The following is a 21,654-nucleotide window of genomic DNA, read 5'->3' as shown; positions in this document are numbered from 1 at the left end:
GGCCAGAAATGTATTTATTAATATTGTTTATATTTATATCAATATTATTTATTCATTTGTTTGTATTTATAAATATTGTATTATTATCATTTTAGGATGAATAAATTATATCTGAGCGCACAGAGTGCCATTTCAGTCCTTAAAGCCCAGACTCGTTGCTTAGTCTTAACTGTGGATGAGAGGTCTCCAATTGCCCCCCTCAGAGTGGACACAGGAGGGCGCTCGGCGGGAGCCCCTAGGCCTTCATGGGGCCTTTAATCCTAATGGCTGCCTCGCCTTTGAAAAAGGCGCCTTTTATTTCCCTTCAGGGTGCCATGACTCAGTGGAAACACAGGAGGGCGCATCGGAGCTCTCAGAGGGCCTGCTACCAATTGGGGAAAGGCTAGAGCGTCGCCGTGGAGACGGGCTAGGAAAGCCACCTTAGCCGAGCCCTCCGAGAGCGGATGGCTAAAGCGTCGCCTAGCTACGTTCTAGGAGTTCGGGCTGACCACAGAGTCGCGGGTGGGTAGAGCGACGTTCTTGGAGTTTGTCTCCGAAGGTCTACCACAGAGTCTCGGACGGATAGAGCGTCGCCTGGCGATGTTTTAGGATTGTCTGAAGGCTGACCACAGAGTCGCGGTCGGCTAGAGCGTCTCCATGGCGACGATCTGTCTAGGAGGTCATCTCAGAGGGCCTGCTGCTGATTGGCGGAAGCCTAAAGCGTCAGAGGGATACGTTCTAGGAATTCATTCTTAGATTGCCCGGCCCTCCCAGCGCAGATGGCTAGAGCTTCGCAGGGCGGTCGTTGGGTCGGAGGCACGGAGTGACCGGGCGCCCCTGCCTTTTCCCGCAGCAGCGGCGATGGAGATGGACCGGAGGAGGGTCCCGGAGGAGGAGGAAGCGGAGGAGGAAGGCGAGGCCGCGGGGCCCCGGAGGAGGAGGAGGGTTGGCTTCCCGGGGCGGCAGAGTCTGCTGGAGTCGGTGTCGCGGTGGATGCTGCCTGAGGCCTCGGCGCGGGCCTCCTACCTCTCCCGGGCCAGCTGCCTCCCGCCGCCGCTCTTCATCCTGGCCGCCAGCGTCGCCGAGGTCGGTCTGTCGGTGGGCGGGCGGGCGATGGCCCCGGCCTCCAGGTCTCTCCCGGTCTGATCGGAGAAGGACAGGGAAGGCTCTTCCGCCTAAAGGCCCCCATTCTGCTCCCGGAGGGGAGGGTGTCCTGGGCCCCTCCGACCGAAGCCCTCTTCCTCTTCCTCCGTTGCAGCTGTCCGTCTTCATCTACTACGCGGTCTGGAAGCCCCAGCAGCAGTGGGTGACCCTGGAGAGCGGCGTCTGGGAGAGCCCCCTCATCTACCGTCCGGACAAGCGGAGCCAGGCCTGGCGCTTCTGCTCCTACATGCTGCTCCACGCCGGGTCCGTCAAGGAGGCAGGGAGGGAGAGAGAGAGGGAGGCAAGGAAGGAGAGAAGGAGGCAGGCAGACAAGGAGGAAGAGAGGCAGGCAGGCAAGGAAGGAGAGAAAGGAGCAAGGGAGGGAGAGAGAGAGCAGGCCAAGGAGGGAGGCAGCAGGCAGGAAGGAGAGAAGGAGCAAGGAGGGAGGGCAGGCAGGCAAGAGAAGGAGGGCAAGGAGGGAGGCAGGCAGGCCAAGGAGGGGGAGAGGAGGCAAGGAGGGGGCGCAGGCAGGCAAGGAAGGAGAGAAGGAGGCAAGGAGGAGGCAGGAGCAAGGAAGCGAAGAAGGAGGCAAGGAGGGAGGCAGGCAGGCAGGAGGGGGAGAGGGAGGCAAGGAGGGAGGCAGGCAGGCAAGGAAGAGAGAGGAGGCAAGGAGGGAGGCAGGCAGGCAAAGAAGGAGGAAGGAGGGAGGCAGGCAGGCAAGGAGGGGGAGAACGGGGGAGGCAAGGAGGAGGAGGGCAGGAGCAGGCAAGGAAGGAGAGAAGGAGGCAAGGAGGAGGCAGGCAGGGAGGAGAGAAGGAGGCAAGGAGGGAGGCAGGCAGGCAAGGAGGGGGAGAGGGAGGCAAGGAGGGAGGCAGGCAGGCAAGGAGGGGGAGAGGGAGGCAAGGAGGCAGGCAGGCAGGCAAGGAAGGAGAGAAGGAGAGAGGGAGGCAAGGAGGGAGGCAGGCAAGGAAGGAGAGAGGGAGGCAGGCAGGCAGGCAGGCCCACTCAGGGCACAGGCTTCTCCCATGGGACCCCCCCCAACCTCCTTTTCTGGAACAATTCTCTTTTTCTGGGGGAGAAGTGGGGGGGGGAAATAGAACCGGCATTTCCATGTTTTACGTTTAGTTTCTGCTTCCTGCTGAGGGAGGCAGTCCTGGGACTCACAGAAACAGCCCTGGCGCTTGCAATAATATTTTAAACTGCATTTAAAAACGGAACCTGTCATTTGCCTGAGCTGCAATTTCTTTTTCCAAGCAGTAGTTCAGATGGAAAGGGTTGGCCTCTCCTGACCGCAAACTGAATCCACAGCTTTTCTTAGCAAGCAGATCCCTCCATTTGAAATCTGGCAGCGAAAGGAGCCCCTCCTTCAAGGGCCAGTGCAGCTCACAGAGCGATCTGGGCTTAACTGATAAATGAAAGGATTCTCCTTGTAAATTAGCTGAAGGCGGTCCTGGCAGTGCCACCTGCCTTCTCCTTCCATAAGGCGCTCTCTCTTTTCCTCTCTCAGAAGACTCTCCTATTTTGTGAGGCCTAGGGATGCCAACCAGATGCTGGCGAAACGTCAGAAAGAAACTCTGCTAGAACATGGCCACATAGTCCGAAAAACCCACAACAAAACTATGTACCAATGAAGTTGCTTGTGAGGCGGTATTGCAGGTTTCCTTTTATTTAGCTGCCTTTCCTGGATGAGCTGATGCATGGAGGCAGAAAAATAAGCTTTTGGGATTGCATGCTGAATGTATTTGAGCCTCTTAAAGACTAAAATGTTTGCCAACCATCTCTGTACACTCTCCCTTTGCAGCATTGAGCATATCTTGGGAAACCTGGTGCTGCAGCTTGTCTTGGGGATCCCCCTAGAACTGGTTCACAAAGGGCATCGTGTCGGACTGGTCTACCTCGCAGGTGTGCTTGGAGGTGAGCGAGCGAGATTGATTCTGTGTGTGTGCATGAGAGACAGAGAGAGCAAGCACAAGCGTGCGCTGAGGTCCAACATAGCAATGTGTTCTGCCCTTGGGAGTCTGGAGAGTCTTTCTCTTAGGGCTGCCATTCTGGAGTGCCTGGGGGTGGGGGGCTCAGGATCTGGATTTCCCTTCCTCAAGGAAATACCGTCCCTGCCTTCTTCTCTCCTCCTTTTCCAGGGTCCTTGGCGAGCTCAGTCTGTGATCCGCTCCTGGGCCTGGTTGGAGCGTCAGGAGGCGTCTATGCTCTGATTGGAGGGTACTTCATGAATGTTCTGGTGGTAAGGAAGGGGCTTGGAAACCACCTTCTGCTTTAGAGAGCTTTGGGATGGAATCTCCCTCAAATTATTTCTAAGTCAGTTGAAAACCCTATGAAATTCATGGGGTTGCTATAAACTGACACGTTATTTGAATGCACATACACATAGTCATAGAATCACAAGAGACCCCCCCCCAGCCATCCAGTCCACTCTCATTCTGCCATGCAGAAACTAAGAATCAAAGCACTCGCTGTGACAGATGGCCATCCAGCCTCTGTTTACAAATCCCCAAAGAAGGAGACTCTACCATTCCCCCAGGCAGCCTATTCCACTGTTGAACATCTCTTACCATCAGGAAGCTCTCTCTTTTCCTGTAGCTTGAACCCATTGCTCCAGGTCCTAGTCTCTAGAGCAACAGAAAATAAGCTGGCTCTATCCTTAACATGACATCATATATTTAAATATGGCTATCATGTCACCCCTTAACCTTCTCTCCCAGGCTAAATATGCCCAGCTCCCTAAGTCTTGCAGGGCTTGGAAAATTATACAGGAGAAAGAAATAAAAAAATGATGGTCAAGATGTTATGGTTGTTGTCCTCAGTTTGGATGGTGTGGAAGGGTTTTCATACAGCTCTCTTCCTTCTGGCCCTGTGGATATTGGGAGATTCAGTCCAAGAAATATTCAAAAGCTATTTGAAATCCAGTTTGAAGTCCAGGTGACAGAACTAAACTCAGCGATTGCTGGTGAGGTAGGCAGGAGAACAGATGACAATGTTCATTAACTTCTTGCACAGTAATGCCCCCATCTATGCAATGATTCTGTCACTGCTGGAACATGACTTATATATACACACACACAGACCAACTAAGCCCCAGGAGAGCCCCAAAGCATGCTTGGGAAGAGTCCAGCGGCACCAAAAGCACAGAGGCAGCCTCAGCCTTCCAGGCTGCAGGGCTCATTTATCTGGGAGGATGCAGTCGTCTGCGTGTGTCTGGCTGTAGGAGTCTGTCCCCTGTTGTGTGGAGACCCCTTTGCCCTCTCTGGCCACTGGCGGTTTCTGGATGTGCACAGGATGGGGCTGAGGAGAGAGAGGGACCAGCAGCACACTGCACTCAGCCAGGCACATGTAGGTTCGTGGCTCACATGTGTTAATTCCATTGCTTACTATGGGATTATTTTGGAGTTTGTCCATTTTCCTCTTTTTTACAGAACTTCAGAGAAATGATCCCACTGTTTGGAGTTGCCAGGTTGCTCTTCATCTTCCTAATAGGTAACTGTCTCAGTTACCTCTTCTCAACCCTTAGAAAAGCCTCTGTGTTAAGCTGAGAAATTTTTGCTTCCTCCTTTTTCCATCTCACTTCGGTCCGTGAAGCGACATTGCTGTTTTATTTCACTTCCTTTGCCATTGTCAAAGAGGGCCGGGGCGACGATGGCACTGGACAGTCCTGGGAATGGGCCAAGTTCTGTCTCAATGTGGAAGAAGGGTCAGGCTGTGCTCTGGGATATCCTCTTGGGGCAAGCTGTGCATGGTGTGTATACACACACACATAATGGATGCCATTTTTTAAAGTGCTTTTGTAGGGTGGGGATTCTGGGCATATGAGCTGTTGCTGTGGATAGTGGGGCAGGGGGAGTTTGTGCTCTTTCTTCATTCCAGAATGGTGGCTTGCTAGCACAGTACATGTTTTCAGCCTCATAATGGGGTGACAGTAATGGGTAGGGAAGAGCAAAGCCCCCTCCTGCTCTATATTCTTCATTAGCAGCAAGTTGTTTCTTTAACAAAGACATCAGCTGCTTACAGATGCTGCTGATTTTTCGTTACGGTGGTGTTTTTTGGGAAGGGGGCTCTTTGGGGTTAGAGTTAGCCTAAATCTTTCATCTCCTCAAAACGTGGAATCTGACTGAGTCCCTGCATGCTGGTGATAGGATGCCTAGCCTTTCTTGCCACTTCTGATGGGCAGCCATGACACCCTGGGAGCTTTTCTTTCTAGTGGTCCTCTTCCCTCCAAGGGCATCCCAGGACCAGCCCTGCTTTCCAGATGGCATAGTGAGGGATCCCCACACCTGTTGGGCAGGAGGAGGGGGATCAGAAATGTTTGGGGCCTTTCTGCTTCTAACTAATTGTCTTGATTTCCCAGTTGGAACGGATGTAGGATTTGCTTTGTACAGAAGATTTCTCTCAGATGTGGATGGGCTGAAGGTAAAAGCATGCCTCTTGGGACCAAATTACAGATGTCTGCATCATTCTCTTGCCAATTCTGCTGAATATAACGGGATGCCCTTCTCCCCCTTTCTATCCAGACTTCCAGCGGTTACTCCTCCTTGCTCAGATATCTGGATACTGCTTCTCTTTCTTTTGTTGTATTTGCAGCCACTAACACTCTCTTTCTCTGGTGAGGTTGGCATGAAGCAGAGGCTGTGCTGGTGGTCCTCTTTCCTTCCCCAGTGAGGCTGTGAGGGGCTCCCTGTAGGAAGGGTGGCAGGGAAGGCCCACAGCTCCAGCTTGCAATGGCCCTGCCTGGAAGGAGATTGCCAGACCTGTCCCAGGGAGCCGGGTGAGTCCTCAGCTGAGTCACCTGTCTGCAAATGGGATTGCTGTGTCCTCTTGGCATCATCACAGGTGTAAAAGAGACAAAAGGCAGAGCTTAGACACAATCCTTTTCCTCTTTCAGCGAAGGGAGGCATGACCCCTCTGGGGTCTCTTTGGGGTTCTCCTCAAAGCAATTGGGGCTAGAGACAGGAGGTGGGGGACCAAAAGGATGGCCCAAGCCTTGCTGAACATGCCTCTGGGGGCCCTCTGTGAGCGAGTGCCTCCTCTCCCTCTGCGAGGCCTTTGCTGCCGTGGCTCCTCTCTCCTCAGCCGTCCCTCCTTCCCGCACGACGCTCTTGTGGGTAAGTCCTGCCCTTCTGCCGCCTGGGCTCTTCCTTCCCAGCTTCCGCGGCCGTCTGTGGCCAAGTGACCCTCCGTGCCCCAAAGTCTCGCCGCCACTAAGCGCACCTGTGTGTTTGTGTGTGTTTGTTTTCTCTCCCAAGGTTTCCTTTGTGGCTCACATAGCTGGCGGACTTGCCGGGATGTCAGTAGGTTATGTCATTTTCAGCTCCTTTGATAAGAACTTTGTCAAGGACCCCAGATTCTGGGTCTGTGTAATTGGCTATTTGCTCTTTGTGGTGTTTGCGGTCCTCTTCAACGTGTTTTTCTCACCAGCAAACCAGTAGGACTGGCCCCCTTCCCTTAACACCAAGAGCCCTAAAGGAAGACAGGGAGAAGCGTATTGAGGCTGCAGGCCCTGCCCCTGCCCCTCTTTGGACCCTTGCTCCCTCCTCATTGTATCCCTGCCTTTTCTACTTTGATATTAAAGGAAGTTGCATTTCAGCTGCTGCTGCTGTTCTCCTTGAGGCGTGTATTGCGGCCGTTTCCCTCCGGGGAGCTGGGTTGGGTTCCACAAGACCCCTTCGGCGGGGATCAGCCTGCCCTGCCCACAAACGGGGAGCCGGAGCACCGCTCTCTTCCCTCTGGGGCTGGCCATGGGGGGCTTCCGGGAGGGAAGGAAGGAAGGGCCTTGTCTCCCCGCTCCTCCTGCCCCATTTGCGCAGCCCTTCCAAAAGCCGGAAGGGGAGGGACGTTGTCAAACAAAGCATGACGGGAGCCGCCATCGTCGCCCGCACTTCCGGGCCTCCGAAGGTGAAGGGGCGAGGCCTCTAAGGAGAGAGGGTCTGGCAGGCCACGCCCTTGCTCGCGAGGGCATGGGGAACACGTGACCTGCGGACGCGACGTTCACAGCAGCCAATGAAATGCGGGAGGCGTGGCCAAGACTGCCGGAGTGGGCGGGCTCCATAGTTGCGTCTCCATAGCGACGGGCGACGCGACTGCGCCCTCAAAAGCCGCTCCGCGCAGGCGCACTCCCGCTTCCGGGGCTAGGCGAACACGGCGGCCCAGATGGCGAACTACAAGGTAAGCGGAAGGAAGAGAGGGAAGGGACGGGGCGCAGGGGACCCCGGCCCTCCCTGCCTCCCTCCGCCAACCGTCCGCCTGCCCTCCCTTCCTCTCCCAGGCCGCCGACTCGAAGCGGGAGCAGTTCCGGCGCTACTTGGAGAAGTCGGGCGTGATGGACAGCCTCACCAAAGGTAGGAGGAGGAGGAGGGCCTGGGGCGCTGCGCTTCCCTGCCTGGGCTGACTCTCTCTCTCTCTCTCCCCTCCGCAGTGCTGGTAGCCCTCTACGAGGAGCCCGAGAAGCCCAACTGCGCCCTGGAGTATCCTTCGCGGGGGTCCTTGGGGGAAGGAGGGGACGGGAGGTGGGGAAGGGAGGGTCCCCCCGAAAGAAAGGCCTCCTTGACCGCCGGCCCCCAGCTTCCTGAAGCACCACCTGGGAGCGGCTGCGCCTGAGAACCCGGAGGTGGAGGCCCTTCGGCTGGAGGTGGCGGAGCTGAAGGAGAAGTACGAGGCCGTCCTGGAGGAGAACAAGAAGCTCAAGGCCAAGGTGGGCGTCCGGGAAGGGGCCCCTCTGGCCGCGGAGGGTGGCTCTGGAGCCAGGCTGGGCGGCGCGGGACCCCGGGGACGGCCTCCCTGACTGGTCTGGGGCTTTTCTCTCCACAGCTCGCCCAGTATGAGCCGCCTCAGGAAGAGAAGCGGGGGGAGTAGAGGCCTTGTCTTGTCACGTGGAATAAACGTGTTGAAGCAGCCCTGAGCAGCGTTGGTCGTTCTTCCGGGGGCGGGATAAAGCTCTCCAGCCATTAGGCCTCCTGCCTAAAGCCCCGCAGAAGGGTCGCCTGACGGGAGCGGCTTCTCAGGAGGGGCGGGCGGAGGGGGGTTCCGAGAAGGGACTCCTTGGCAGGCGGGGTCTCCTCCTCCTCCGGGTGGGAAGGGCCTCCCTGGGCCGGGGCTCCCTCCGTCTGAGGGCATCTGAAGTGGCTGCAGCCTATGATCCCGGGACTGAGGTTGGGATGCCCTGAGCATCAGGGGCCGCGGAGCCTCTTCGTGCCGCGTTTTCTGCCCCTGGCTGACTTCCCGGGAGAAGAACGGGATCGCGGGCGATTTGGCCGAAGGAAAGACGAGTCCTTCTGGGAAAGCGGCCGGAAGAACGGCGGCGCCCCTTCGCTGAGACCGGAGACGAGAAGCTGCCTTCCGGAAGCAGCTCCCGCGGCTGCCAGCCCCGCCCCTCCCCGAGAGCGGAAGCCCCGCCCCTTGACCGCGTCCAATGAGAGGGAATAACCCGGAAGTCCTCGGCGGCGGGGCGAGCGGAGAGGCTCCCGAAGGCCCGCCTTTCCGGTCACGTGTTAAGGAGGGACCTGATTGCTGCTAGCCTCGGCCAATAAGCGCTCGCTTGCGTCCTGAAAGGCGGGGCTTGTGTGGGCTCCTCCTTTCCTTGCTCCCTGTCTGCCTGCCTCCCTCCCTCTTGGCTGGCCATGGCCGCCCTCCAGTTCGGGACGGCGGCGGGAGTAGCAGCGGCGGTGGCAGCGGAGGAGGAGGCCGGGGCGGGCTTGGCCTTGCCAGGCGGAGGCAGCGGCGGCCTCCCTCCGGCGGCGGAGTCTTTCCCGAAGGACTTTGGCTACGGAGCAGAGGAGGAGGAGGAGCAGGGCCGGGGGGCGCGGGGCGGAGGAGGCGAGGGCCGAGAGGAGGAGGAAGAGGACGAGGAGGAGGAGGAGGCGGGCGTCGGGGGCGGCGTGGCCGGGGAGATCGAGCTGGGCGTCGGGGGCGTCGTCCTGGGGGCTCCCTGCGGAGGCGGCCTGGCTCTGGGCTCTGGCTCTGGGGGCGTCGGCGGCGGCGGGGATTCCTCGAAGCAGCCCCGGATTCTGCTGATGGGGCTCCGGCGCAGCGGCAAGTCCTCCATCCAGAAGGTGCGCCTGGTGCCGGGGAAGGGCTCTGCTGTTCTTGGGCGGAAGGAAGGAAGGGCTGCTCCTCCTGACGTCCCTCTCCTCCTCCTTCTCCTCCTTCTCTTCAGGTGGTCTTCCACAAGATGTCTCCCAACGAGACCCTCTTCCTGGAGAGCACCAACAAGATCTACAAGGACGACGTCTCCAACAGCTCCTTTGTCAACTTCCAGATCTGGGACTTCCCGGGGCAGATGGACTTCTTCGACCCCACCTTTGACTACGAGATGATCTTCCGGGGAACCGGGGCCCTCATCTACGTCATCGACGCCCAGGTCGGCCCCAGGGCCCCGGAGGGAGGGCAGGGGCAGGAAGGGCCCTGGGGGGCAGGTGAGGGCCTTGGCTGGCCGTCCTCAGAAGGTGCTGGGCCACATTGAGGAAAGCGTCTGGTCAGAGGGGCCCTTAGAAGCTGCCTATGGCCGTCCTGGGCCTGGCTGGCCAGTTCCTTAGGGCACCCTTGCTTCCTATGGACACAACTGCAAATCGTAACGCTGCTTTCTGCTTGTCCGTTCTCTATTAGCATTGCGGTCTAGCGATCTGTTTCCCGACTGAGGGTTCTCTTTTGAATCCCCTTCGCAGGACGACTACATGGAAGCTTTAACCCGGCTCCACATTACGGTCTCAAAAGCTTACAAGATTAACCCGGAAATGAACTTTGAGGTTTTCATTCACAAAGTGGACGGCTTGTCGGACGACCACAAGATTGAAACGCAGAGAGATATTCACCAGCGGGCCAACGACGATCTTGGCGACGCCGGCCTGGAGAGGCTTCATCTCAGGTGAGTTCTGTGTCGCAGCCTCTTGCCAGAGGGCTGTTTTGGGCAAAGCAGGTCTGAGCAGAAGCACTTCAAGTGTTGGGAGGCCAGCTGCTCATTCTGAATGGAGCTCTATTTCAAACGATTGTGTAATGTAAAGAAACAACAAACGTAACTGAAGTCTATGTGTCATTTCTGCACAGTGTTTCGGAAGGGAAACCTTTCCTCCTTACAGCCACCTTCCCTTGGAGAGTTGTGTGCCACTGTGACATTGGCGCAGAAACGAGCCCATCAGAGTTTCTGGAGAGCAAGGAATTGTGTCGGTCAATGGAGACTGGGAGAAGCATTGCTCATTCGGGGGCAAATAGGTCATGAACAAGGATTGTCCCCATTCCCAGTGGACATCCTCCACCCACTTGTTCCCGCTCTATCTGCCACGTCTGATGGGCTACATTTCCCAGACGGAAATGGCAGGCAGGCTTCAGGAGCTCCCTTTGCAGTGTTTTGACCCAGCAGCTTCTGCCAGAACGTGTCCCAGCAGCCCCTAAGGGTGGGTGGACTATGGTTCATATGGTGCTTTTGCTGCCAGGCTCAGGGGTGGGCTCTAAAAGGAAGCTGCCGGGTGGAGGGTGCGGTGGGGAGGTGTTCTGGCAGGTTTGTGAAGAGGAAGAGTTGTGCACCGGTTCTGTCAGTTGCAGCGACTGCGCCCCAACCTGGGTGTAAGCCATTAACAAAAGCCACAAATGATACTAACCTAAAACCTTTTTTTCCTGTAGCCTCTGACTTACATAAAAATCCAAATATCCAAATACTAGCAAGACTTTTTTGCTACTTGAAGAGTACTTGGTTTTGGCCCAGACTTATCCTGACTTGCTTCTATACATCAGTACATATACAAAAGTGGAAAATACACAAGAGGAGAAAGGGCAGTGAGGGACAGGAAGTCCTGACTGTGAGAATTGCACCATCAGTGAGGCCATGCCCAAAGCTGTTTGTGATATTGTAGACATCTTGGCAGGATTTACAAAGGCTGGTTTCATTTGTGCCCATGTTGCCTGGACACCTTTCAGGAAAATGCTTGGTTTGTACAGTTGTGGGTGCAGCAGTGTTCCTGGCCGCTCTAGAGGACTGACAGGGATCAAAAAACAATATAAGATTAGTAGAATAAGTTACTGTGAAATATATTCCAAAGCTATTGAATTTGGGGGGTTGTCCATCATTGCATTGATTCCAGTGCAGTTGCTTTCCATTCCGGCCAAAGCAGCAATTGAAAGGTGGTCCTATTCAAGTGTTTAACTGTAGGTTTCTACTTTATAGTTTTTATTTGACCAGCATCTACGACCATTCAATATTTGAAGCCTTCAGTAAGGTGGTGCAGAAGCTTATTCCACAGTTACCAACTTTAGAGAACCTGCTAAATATCTTCATATCAGTAAGTAACCTTTTGTTATTCGGTTGGGTTTTCTGTTGTTTCTGTGTCAGTTTAATGGGAACTTAGAAACCTTAATGTTGAAGACTGTAGAGATGACATTGTTGGGTGTACTTTAAGCATCTTATTTACCACCATACCTCCAAAGAGACTCGAAGCAGCTTTATTTTATCCTGTCTGTATCAGGCCTATGGCATTCTCCCCTAACATAGTAGCAGCAGCTAGTATTTGTGAAACAGCCTGCCCAGCTTGTCAGCCAGCATTTCCCCAAAGATGCCTTACTTTTCCATTTCACGTCTTTCAGCTAAAAGTGGGTGGATTAAAGTAGAAGCACCTAGTAAAATAAGTTACACAGTGCAGCACTGAAAGACAGACTGCTGCCCCTTGGAAGCCCCTGCTGGACACAGGCAGCCCATGGCTCTTGCCACAGACAGAGGAATAGGGGCTGCAGGCGTAGAAGTCCGGTCTTATGCCTATGCTGTACTTGGACCCTTGGGGTGGTGTTTAAACCAGTTAGGCTGCTTCATGTTGTAGCATTAAAGCTGAAATCATAAACATAGGTGGAAATTGAGTGCCCTATTTGCATTCTAATGTTAGGAAAACATCGAAAGTGTGGGCTGAGTAGGTAACACTTTAAAACGTGATATAAGATATTTTAGTTAACTAGGTGTTCATAATAATCTAAGGAGAGCCTTTGAGAGTTGTAGTTCAAAGACTATGAGATTGACACACTTGAAGTTTTATGTGTATATTAAGGGAACCACCTATACATAAATTTAATTCCTCCATAAATTTGGATTTCCATTTTGCTCTATAGTCTTTAGGTGGTGCATAATTTTGACAGCAGTATAGTTGGAAGATGGTGAGTGTGCTGAGACCCAGGGCTTCCTTCCCTGTTCAGTGTGTTGAATGACAGCAGAAATGCCCACCTGGAAGGATGAGGTTATAAGGACCAAGTGGGGGTGAAAGTAGGTTTTAGGCTTCTCAAAAGCAAGAATATTTATTAAAGAAATTCCCCCTTTAGTTAGATCAGCCTGATCCTTACTGAACTATTCTAGGACAGTAAAGATAATAGGCAGATGTGTTGTAGCGTGCCTTCCATGAAGAGAGAGTGAGAGCACACGTGGCAGAGGTTAGAAACTTTAGAAAGGGAAGTAATCAGCCCCAGGTTAGACCCTTTGGTAGCAGAAAGGGTGGTGATCTGAGTAACCCTGTCTGAGCATATTATGCAATCTGCCCATAATCCTTTGGGATAGGTAGCAGATAGAGGAAACAAGCAAGAAGGCAGGAAAGGGAAGGTCAAACTCCTCTCTGTTTAACCCAATTTATCCCTAGTGGACAAAACAAAGAGAACAGGGGAAGAAACAGCTAACGCTTCCAACACTCCTCACTGACCCACCCTCCATTTCTGGGTCTCTGGGGCCATGGCTTCACTGAGATTGGGAAGGCACAATGTGCCCGTTTCTGATGGCTCAGAAGCTGATGGATCTAAATCTTGAGGTCTTTAGTGTAGCAAAAGAAGCCCATCCATAGCCTGGTCTTTTTGGTGTTTACATTATAAGACACGACAAAAGAAAACATCCGTGACCAGTCAACTTCATTCTGTCCCGAGAGGAATATCTGGCCTTTGAGGAATACCGGAGCCTCTTATCAGCAGACTCCTTGGACTGCAGAAAACGTAGCTCTTTCTCACTACTTAAACATTGAAATAACCCTTTGGAATTCCTCTTCTCTTCAGTAAATTACTGACAAACTCTGGAGCAGAGGCTGGGTTTTCTTCAGTGTAACATGCTTGACAGTTGGGGAGCTGCCACAGTGCTCCCTTCATGCGCGAGTGGCACTGGACACCATCCACTTGGGAACAGGGTGGGCCCAGCAGCATCTTGTGGGGCATGTGGAGGGGGCCAGAATGAAGCAGCCTTGTGTGCTCTTCTTTCAGAGAGTTACATTCAGCCCTCTTCCATTTGCCTGTTGATCCTGAGTGTTTTAAGCCAGTTGACACTTAACAATTCTAAATCTGTGTTTTCATTCTTCAAAGAATTCAGGGATTGAGAAAGCCTTTCTCTTTGATGTGGTTAGCAAGATCTATATTGCCACTGATAGTTCGCCTGTGGACATGCAGTCTTACGAACTCTGTTGCGACATGATAGACGTGGTCATTGATGTTTCCTGTATCTATGGGTAAGTTTTATGTGGTGCGTCTGTGGCCATTCAGACCTTCAGGAAAGCTTTAGAATAGCCTGACATACTGCTGGGAATTGCACATTCTCTTTGTGGACCACCCTGAACTCCAGTGAGTGAGTTGGCACATATTGCTTGCTTCAAGGGACCCCTGTGATTTTGCACTGTACCCCAGAAGCTGGCTGTGCCTTTGAGACTGGCTGCTGAATACAATATCTCCTGAAGAGTCAGGTGTTATCAGCTCTGTCCTGCAGACTTCCTTTTAGACAGGGACCTTTACCCAGCCCTGCATGGAGTTCCCACCTGAGGACTGCTAGGCCAGGCCTGGCTTAAGCTTCCAGATTCAGGTGAGATCAGTTGGGTTGCTCAGGGTGGAATGCCGGCTGACTTTGGTCACAACTGTCTTCCTCCCGGAGGTAGCCAAAGGTCCCAGGGTTTGCTTTGGTGCGAAATTGCAATTACGAAGAAGGACGTTGTCACATTCGTGCCATGAACTCATTTTTAATCCTCTTTCTTTCCTTATCTGTTCTTGCGCCTGCTGTGACTGATTCTGTTAGCAAATATTTGTACTGGCAGAAAAGGTTGGAATGTGGAGTGAATCTTTATCCTGACGGGATGGAATGGGAACACCCACCTTTAAAATTCAAGATGGTTGATTTGAATCTTTCTAAACATATATATTATTTATTGCTTTACTGACGGATTGATTAATTTAATGTATACCCTTCCAAGTGACCCAAGGACATTTACAACATTTAAAATCAAACTTTGTGTAGTAGTAATTTAGCTAGCTTTTGACTCAGTAAATCCCTTGAGCCCCAAAGAAATTTCCATCTCTTTCTGTAGCTTAACACCTCATTCTCATTTCATTTACTGCTAAAATACTGTCTTCATGTGCCAGCTGAGCAATTGCGCTTCTCTTTCCCATGACTGCAGGCTGAAGGAAGATGGCAGCGGAAGTGCTTATGACAAAGAGTCTATGGCAATTATCAAACTCAACAACACAACTGTTCTGTATTTAAAAGAAGTTACAAAGTTCCTGGCCTTGGTGTGTATCCTTAGAGAAGAAAGCTTTGAACGCAAAGGTGAGGAAAAGATTCCCTGACCTTCCAAAACAGACCTCTGCCAGTGGTCTGGTCTGGGTCTGTCTGATCCAGCACATAGCTCTTTCTTTCTTTTGGAAGATCGGGTTAACTCTCAGGCGCCTGACTGTAGAATGGCTTTTACCTTGCCCTCATGCTTCCCTGGGTGCTGCCTGAGCAGGGCAGCCAGTCTGACTGCGCTCTGAATGGGACAGAGCTTGCCTGTTTAGTTGGCTAAATGCCTTTGGAACCCATCAGGGCAAATCTGTGACATAGCTCAGCGGAGCAGCTTGTGGCCACTACAGGGGTTAGTGGGTTGCACCCTTCCTTCTCTTCCGCTTCACCAGCCTCTGTTCCTTTTGCCCCTCACAGGTTTAATAGATTACAATTTCCACTGTTTCCGAAAGGCCATCCACGAAGTCTTTGAGGTGGGCATTTCCTCCCACCGATCCTGCAACCACCAAGCAAACATTCCTGGTCTGAAAGCAGTGACTCACAATGGCACCCCTAGAAATGCAGTCTAGGGGTGGGTTGGGGTCCAGGCCAGCCAGGTGCCCATGTGTTCGTGTCTTGGGGACGGGCAGCACATGGACCTGGCTAGACGCATCCCTCCGCACTGCCTGCAAGAGGAGAGGCTTTTCTGGAGCTGCACTGAAGGAGTCCAGGCGGCAGCGAAGGCAAAGACCTTGGGGTGGAGGTGCATCATGGTGGCCCGTCTTCTCTGGCGGCCCTCTCTCAGCCTTGTACAAGCTGCTCCTCTGCTTGGACTTTCCCCTTTAGATAAAACAGGGCATGGATTATTGCAGCTGAGCTGACACTTGCTCAGCGTTACATTGCTATTCACTTGTCAGTTTCAAGGAAGGGGCTGAACCCACAGAGGTTCAGAAGCAGTGTCACAACTTGTAGCTTAGTGGAGCACAACTGCTAACATTCCATGTGATCCTTGGCTTCATGGTAATACCTGAAAAATAATTCCATTTTTTGTGCCTCGGCAAAGGAGCCGATTGTCTTTGTTTCTGACCTTGCTGCTCAGAACTGGGTTGGATTCTCAAGCTTGTTGACAAGCCGCTTAACAAGTTGCTGGCAACAGTTTCTCTACTTGGTCTTGAAGTGGCTTTTGGTTCTGTCCAGTCATGGCTAATGTCTTCGCGGACTTGGTACGCATTTGATTTTCAAAACCCATCTGGCTGCAGAAAGGGTTGGCTTCTGTACAATGGCCAGCAGCCGGGCCTTGGCTTTGTTCCACTTTGCAGGCAGGGATGCTTCCCTGCTCTGGTCAAGCGTTTGCCTCCCTCTCATGTGAACCTTCCTCTCACTTCCAGCACACACTGGTTTCCAGGGAGTGGTGGGTCCCTCTTCTGTCCAGTTCCTCAACGGTCAGTGCAGATCTATGTGGAAGGCTTGCTCCAGCCGTCTTTCAGAGGGGACCCTCAGGGGAGACACATCTCACTCATCTGCATTAATAAAATGTCTTTATCTCAACAAGTTTTTCTTTTCTGCATTGTGTGGGTGTGGGCCCAATGGGAGGAGGGCATGGAAGGTCTTGTGCACACAGCCCACAATGGCTTTCTAAAGGAGGGCTGCTCTGGCGGAAGGCTCTTCAGGGCCTCTTCTCTGGTGGGGGGGGGGGCACACCAGGGCCCCCCTGAGGAGAAGAAATCATTGTATCTTGATACATTTCTATTGACAGCATAAGTTGTTGAAGAGTGGTGGGGCAGCGGGGGTCCCACATGAGGGGCAGGCTTCCCCATCAGACCGGTGCCCCTTTTCCTTCTCCTACATGAGGAGCCCTTTTTTCCTCAAGGCAGTGAAACCCCTGCCTTTGCCGTGGGGCTGAAGACTGGTCCCCACTCTACTCTCCCTGGAAAGAGGCCTCTCCTGTGCTGCTATGATCTTGGGCTGTTGCCTCACTCAGAGGCTTGTTGCTTATTTTCTTCCTGAAGTTGCCTCAATGGGAGGCTACCTCCTCTTTTCCCCAGGATGGTGGAGGAGTTGTGTGGTGTTTAAGGCCAGGCCCTTTTGGCTCTTGTGAACGTCAGCCTAAAATGTGGCACCAATGTCCAAAGGTTGTGTGGGTGGGAAGTGGGAAGGGGAAAGTGCCCCTTGGAGGCCTCCTCTGTAGAGGCTTCACTGAGCTGCAAAGGGGGCTAACTGTTCCTTTGCAGGACCCCTCCTCCAGATCCCCCACTACAATATCCTATGTTGAGGCCATGGAAGGCTGGGATCGGTGGAAGGGAGGAGAGGGAGTCCCTTGGCTCCTGGCTGCTCTGGGGTGCAGTGGGTTGCATCACGCATTGTGGGGAAATGCACTGTTCCAAAACAAAAACACTCAGCTGGATGGTGGCCTGTACTTCTCCCCTGAAAGAGAAAAGGCAGCCCCAAGGGAAGCACGGCCTTCCATAGACGCAGGTCCCGCAAGCAGCCAAGTTTCCTATTCAGGTTGGGGAACAGACTTGCTGGAGGAATATAATAAGAGACAAGGTGGGAAAGCAGACTAGGAACGTTGTAAGGGTCCAGGACTTTGGAGCAATCTCAGTGAAAACAAGCAAAGCTGGCTTAATTTGGGCCTAATATTGTAGTGGGGGAGTCACCTTTGGAGTAGTATGCAGAAAAAAACCTTGCTTTGTGTACCATGCACCAATACCATTGCCTCCCCCCCCACACACTTTTGGATCCTCTTTGGCCAGTGATGAGCCATTTGTGGCCCTCCAGGGAATGTAGTACTGCAGTGCCCATCATTCCTCAGCACTGCCTATGCTTGCTACAGGGCAAATAGGAGTTTCCGTCCATTGGTTTCTGGGTCCCAGACACAAAAACACTGCTTGAGTCTGATGGCTTCTTTCTCCATCCCTTTCTCTGTGGGAGGACAGCGAGAGAAGTAGCTTGCTTTGCAGTTCTAAGAAAACCATCCAAAAGGAGCTGTGCCCGTGATTTCGTGGGAGAAGACAGTGGTGTCCTAGCCACTTCTGGTGCCTTTGTTGGGAGGGGGCCCAGCCTGCATTTCTCTCCAGGGGAAGCCCAGGCATGGAGGGGCATGGCTGCCTCTTGGCCTGCGAGGGACAGGGGGCTCTTCCTTGGCCCTGGCCCCACAGTTGTGTGGTTGCGGTTTCAGCAACACAACAGTCTGGCCAGGGCAAAGCGAGGGAAGTACTATTCAGAACAAAGTCATCAAACCAATGGAAGAACAAGTCCTGCTGAAGGTGGCTCAACGTGGCTCCAGTGCAAGAAGCCCACTGACGCTGGTCTCCTGGCATCCTGTGGAAGTGTGGCCTGTGGGCAGCAGGGATCATGTGGCAGTTCAACTGTGGCGCCTGGAGGGCTTCTGGGGAGCCTTTCCGGGTACAAAGCACTCTCCTCCTCGCCTAAACTTCAGAGCAGAGCCTCAATGCCTGATCTGCTCCTCCAGAGACACTGAGTGAGGCCACTGACCTGTAACTTAAAAAGTAATTTAAAAGTAATAGTAACACACTGCTTCCCTGCTGCAATTCTGCGTCCGGCCGCGAGAGGGCGGCGCTGCTCCACAGAAAAGCCCAGCTGGAGCCCCAGCTTTTCTGTGAGTCTGGGCTGCATTTTCACACTTTTAGTCTTTTAATGGAACTGTGTTGCAAATATGTTTTGTGTACTAACCATGCTTTTAATAATACTAACATTTAATTCTCTTTTAACTTTCGTAATCAATGTTTTGTTTTTGTAACTATTGCAAACTATGGTTAAACTATTGTAAGATCCGCCTTTTGGGAGAAAGGCGTGGGATGTAAGTGCAATAAAGAAACAAACAGATCATTGGGGCCTCCTCTGGCCCTTCTGAGTCTGGAGAGTTTATCACACCGGAGGAATTTCTTTTCATTTCGAATGAAAAGAAAGGGGGGCCAGAACACATTCACCTGAATTCACTAGTTCAGCGAATTTACGTGAATTCAAATTGCGTTCGAACTGACTTCCCGTTGCTGAAAAAATAGCTTGCCATTGCCCGAAATTGCGTGTGATCACCTCTCAGGCAATAATGTCAAATCCCATGATTGCGTTCGGACTGACTTCCCATGGTCCGAAATTGCATGTGGTTGTCTATCACGCAATAGTGTTAAACCCCAGGATTGTGTTTGTATTGCCATTGGATTATATTTCCAATTCCCTTGTCTGATAAACTCTTGGGACAGTTCCTCTTGCGGTGGAGCCCAGATCCAGCCCTGGGTTTTGGGTTCAAATGGATGTGTGACATTTGGGGCAGCCATATTTACTTATCTATGGGAGCCTCGCTTCTCCTCTTCCCACCATCTTAAATATAGCTGCCAGTCACTCACTTTCTGCAAGCCATTACTTTCAAAACAGCACTCTGCAAAAAGCCATGGAGGCATTCACTGATTTATTACATTTGAATACCACCCAAGGCACAAATCTCTTTGGGGTGGATTGTTTCTATATTTAAAGATCAGCCCTGTTCGTTGTTTTCCTGCCCAAGAGAGTCCCTAGGAGAGCGACAGGCGGCTGTGAGCCGGACCGAAGGGAGAACCACGCTCAGCGACCATCCCTTGGTTTGGCTTTTTAATGGTGCCAGTATTATTTCCCTTCCAAGATCAATACTGTCATAACCGTATTGGAAAATTAAATGATAGCAACTTTATTTACATTTTTAAACTACCATGAAAATTATTCTCAGGCAAGACCTAATCAATGTTATGGACCTGAAATACACCACTCTGCATGACACTGTGAAAAGATTAATGCACATTTTTACAAGAAATTAGTAGCTTAATGAAGTGGATAAAACCACCGCCGCCACAGTTTTTATTGGCTCTAAATGGCTGGGAAGGGGATCCAGCCACTAAAGGGGGCCGGAGGGGGTCCAGAGGGGGACGCACAGCCCTTCTGCCCAGGGAAGCCCCCTTTTTCCCATGGGCCCCTCCCTTCCGCCCAGAGGATGCCCCTGGGAGCAGCTCAAACCACAGCTGGCCACCATTATTATTGTGTTATTGCAGAGGGGAAATCAAGGTGCCCAGCCTTGGGGGGCATAAGGATGGTCCAGGAGAGTCCCTCTGGTCCTGGGGGAAAAGGAGGGTTTTCCTAGGGGACACACAGACACACGCAGCAGCCAGGCGGATGGAGCACTCCACACCACCACCGCCCCCACGTCCCTCCCTCCCTCCATCTCTCTCTCTCCCTCCCTCCCTCCCTCTATCCATCCATCCCTCCATTCATCCCCCTTTCCATCTATCCATCCATCCTTCCCTCCCACCTTCCCTCAATCCCTCTCTCCCTCTCTCCATTTATCTATCCCTCCATCTATCCCTCCATCTATCCCTCCATCTATCTATCTATCTATCTATCTATCTATCTATCTATCTATCTCCCTCCCTCCCTCCCTCCCTCCCTCCCTCCCTCTATCCATCTAATCATCCCTCCCTCCATCTATCCATTCTTACCCTCCTCCCTCCCTTCGTCCATCCCTCCCTCCATCTATCCCTCCCTCCCTCCATCCCTGTGGGCTACTTAGTGGGGGGGGGGGGAAATGCCCTGATGATCCAGTGGGGCTCTGGGCTGGAGGGGCTGTGTCTCTCTGTCTCACAGACACACACTGCCCTTCTCTTCAAAGGAGGCAAAACAGAAGATACAGGGAAACCATGGGCCACCATGGGACACAATTTAGTGACCAGTAGGAGCCAGCATTGGTTTCTCAAGAACTAATCCTTCCAAACTAACCTTATATTGTTGTTGTTGTTGTTGTTTAAAATCAGATCAGTCGTTTAGGAGATGGTGGGAATCTCCATTAGGGAGGGTAGGAAACACATTGGAAGACAGGAACAGCATTCAAAGGGACCTAGATAAATTAGGAAAGTGAAATTAATAAAATGCAATTCAATAGAGATGGATGCAAAATTCTATATTTAAGCCACAAATTTCAAATGCACCCTTATAGGATGTTGAGAAAAGGATATGGTACAGTTGGCTCTAAGAAGGAGCCCAGTGGTTAAAGGTTGGTGCTGCAGCCACTAACACATCGTGGCAAGTTTCTGAGTTTGGTTCCAGCCAGGGGCCTTCCATCCTTCCACTCAGCCTTCCATCCTTTCCTCAGTTAGTAAAATGAGTCCCCAGCTAAGTTGGGGGCAATTAGTTTACACACTATAAACTGCTTAGGGAGTGCTTAAGTACACTGATAGGCGGTGTATAGAAATGTTCTTGCTGTTGCTGTAAGTGAAGCATAAGCCAATAGTGTGATGCAGCAGCAAAGAAGGCAAATGCTGTTTTAGATTGCATTAAAAAGAAACACAGAGAAGTAATAGGGTTAGGGTTAGGGAAGTCCTTAAACAGAGGCTGGATGGCCATCTGTCAGTGATACTTGGATTGAGAGTTCCTGCATGGCAGAAGGGGATGGATGGGGACAGGGCCCTTCTTGGGGTCTCTCCCAACTTTAGGATTCTGTGATCCTAATACGCTGCCCCCCCCCTTTCCTATTTATTCCAGGCAGCGACCTCTCCCCCTCTTTCCTTCCCGGGTCGCCACTTGGGCCAGCCACTCGCCCGCCTCGCCTGCCTGCCTGCCTCCCGGGGCCCAGGGAGCGAGCGAGCGAGAGAGAGCCTCCTTCCTTCCCTCCGGAGAGACCAATCCACCGCCCGACGGAGCTCCAGGGCTGAGCCGCCCAGCGCCGGCCGCCGAGTGACAGCCGCTAATGGCGAGTGACAGTGATTGACAGGCGCTTCTCCCGCGAGGCGCCGAGATTGACAGCTGCCTCCGAGAGCCAGGGCAGCGGCAGCCTCCCGGGTCCCGGCGCTTCGTGGCGACGGCTCGGGCTCCTTCGCGGGAGGAAGCGGCCTGGCTCCCTGGCCTCCGTCCGACCAAGAAAGGGCTCAGCAGCCTTTGCCGGACAATGGAGGACAGGGGCCGGAGTTGGGGGGGAGATGGCTGGAGGCCCTTGGCTGACCCAGCCGCTTGACTGTCCATTCTCCCCGACATCGCCCCAAATGCAGCAGCCCCATCTCCACTATCTATCTATCTATCTATCT

General features: G+C 52.8%; 3 protein-coding genes across 4 annotated transcripts; all 3 read left to right on the top strand.

Annotated features, from left to right (window-relative positions):
- Positions 1–666: 666 nt before the first annotated feature.
- Positions 667–6,714, top strand: RHBDL2 (rhomboid like 2). Of its 2 annotated transcripts, XM_042439626.1 has the most exons (7): positions 673–1,065; positions 1,238–1,386; positions 2,924–3,036; positions 3,261–3,361; positions 4,551–4,611; positions 5,480–5,541; positions 6,375–6,714. In XM_042439626.1, exons 1-7 carry the CDS (start codon positions 841–843, stop codon positions 6,555–6,557), a joined length of 894 nt encoding a protein of 297 aa, XP_042295560.1. In that variant the 5' UTR covers positions 673–840; the 3' UTR covers positions 6,558–6,714. The 2 variants fall into 2 exon arrangements, with proteins under 2 accessions (XP_042295559.1, XP_042295560.1); XM_042439625.1 differs by having other exon boundaries at positions 667–1,065; positions 5,480–6,517.
- Positions 6,715–6,866: 152 nt separating this feature from the next.
- On the top strand, positions 6,867–8,019 carry LOC121915397 (MYC binding protein). The gene is made up of 5 exons (XM_042439627.1): positions 6,867–7,293; positions 7,394–7,466; positions 7,544–7,592; positions 7,690–7,819; positions 7,936–8,019. Exons 1-5 carry the CDS (start codon positions 7,279–7,281, stop codon positions 7,978–7,980), a joined length of 312 nt encoding a protein of 103 aa, XP_042295561.1. The 5' UTR covers positions 6,867–7,278; the 3' UTR covers positions 7,981–8,019.
- A 208-nt stretch (positions 8,020–8,227) lies between these two features.
- On the top strand, positions 8,228–16,141 carry RRAGC (Ras related GTP binding C). The gene is made up of 7 exons (XM_042439624.1): positions 8,228–9,176; positions 9,281–9,484; positions 9,789–9,988; positions 11,282–11,396; positions 13,432–13,574; positions 14,511–14,659; positions 15,029–16,141. The coding sequence occupies exons 1-7, from the start codon at positions 8,745–8,747 to the stop codon at positions 15,178–15,180; spliced, it is 1,395 nt and encodes a 464-aa protein (XP_042295558.1). The 5' UTR covers positions 8,228–8,744; the 3' UTR covers positions 15,181–16,141.
- Positions 16,142–21,654: the final 5,513 nt, after the last annotated feature.

Source organism: Sceloporus undulatus, chromosome 9, assembly GCF_019175285.1.
Source record: "Sceloporus undulatus isolate JIND9_A2432 ecotype Alabama chromosome 9, SceUnd_v1.1, whole genome shotgun sequence".
Classification (NCBI taxonomy): domain Eukaryota; kingdom Metazoa; phylum Chordata; class Lepidosauria; order Squamata; family Phrynosomatidae; genus Sceloporus; species Sceloporus undulatus.
The sequence above is the reverse complement of the archived record's forward strand: the minus strand, read 5'-3'. Positions and strand labels throughout refer to the sequence as shown.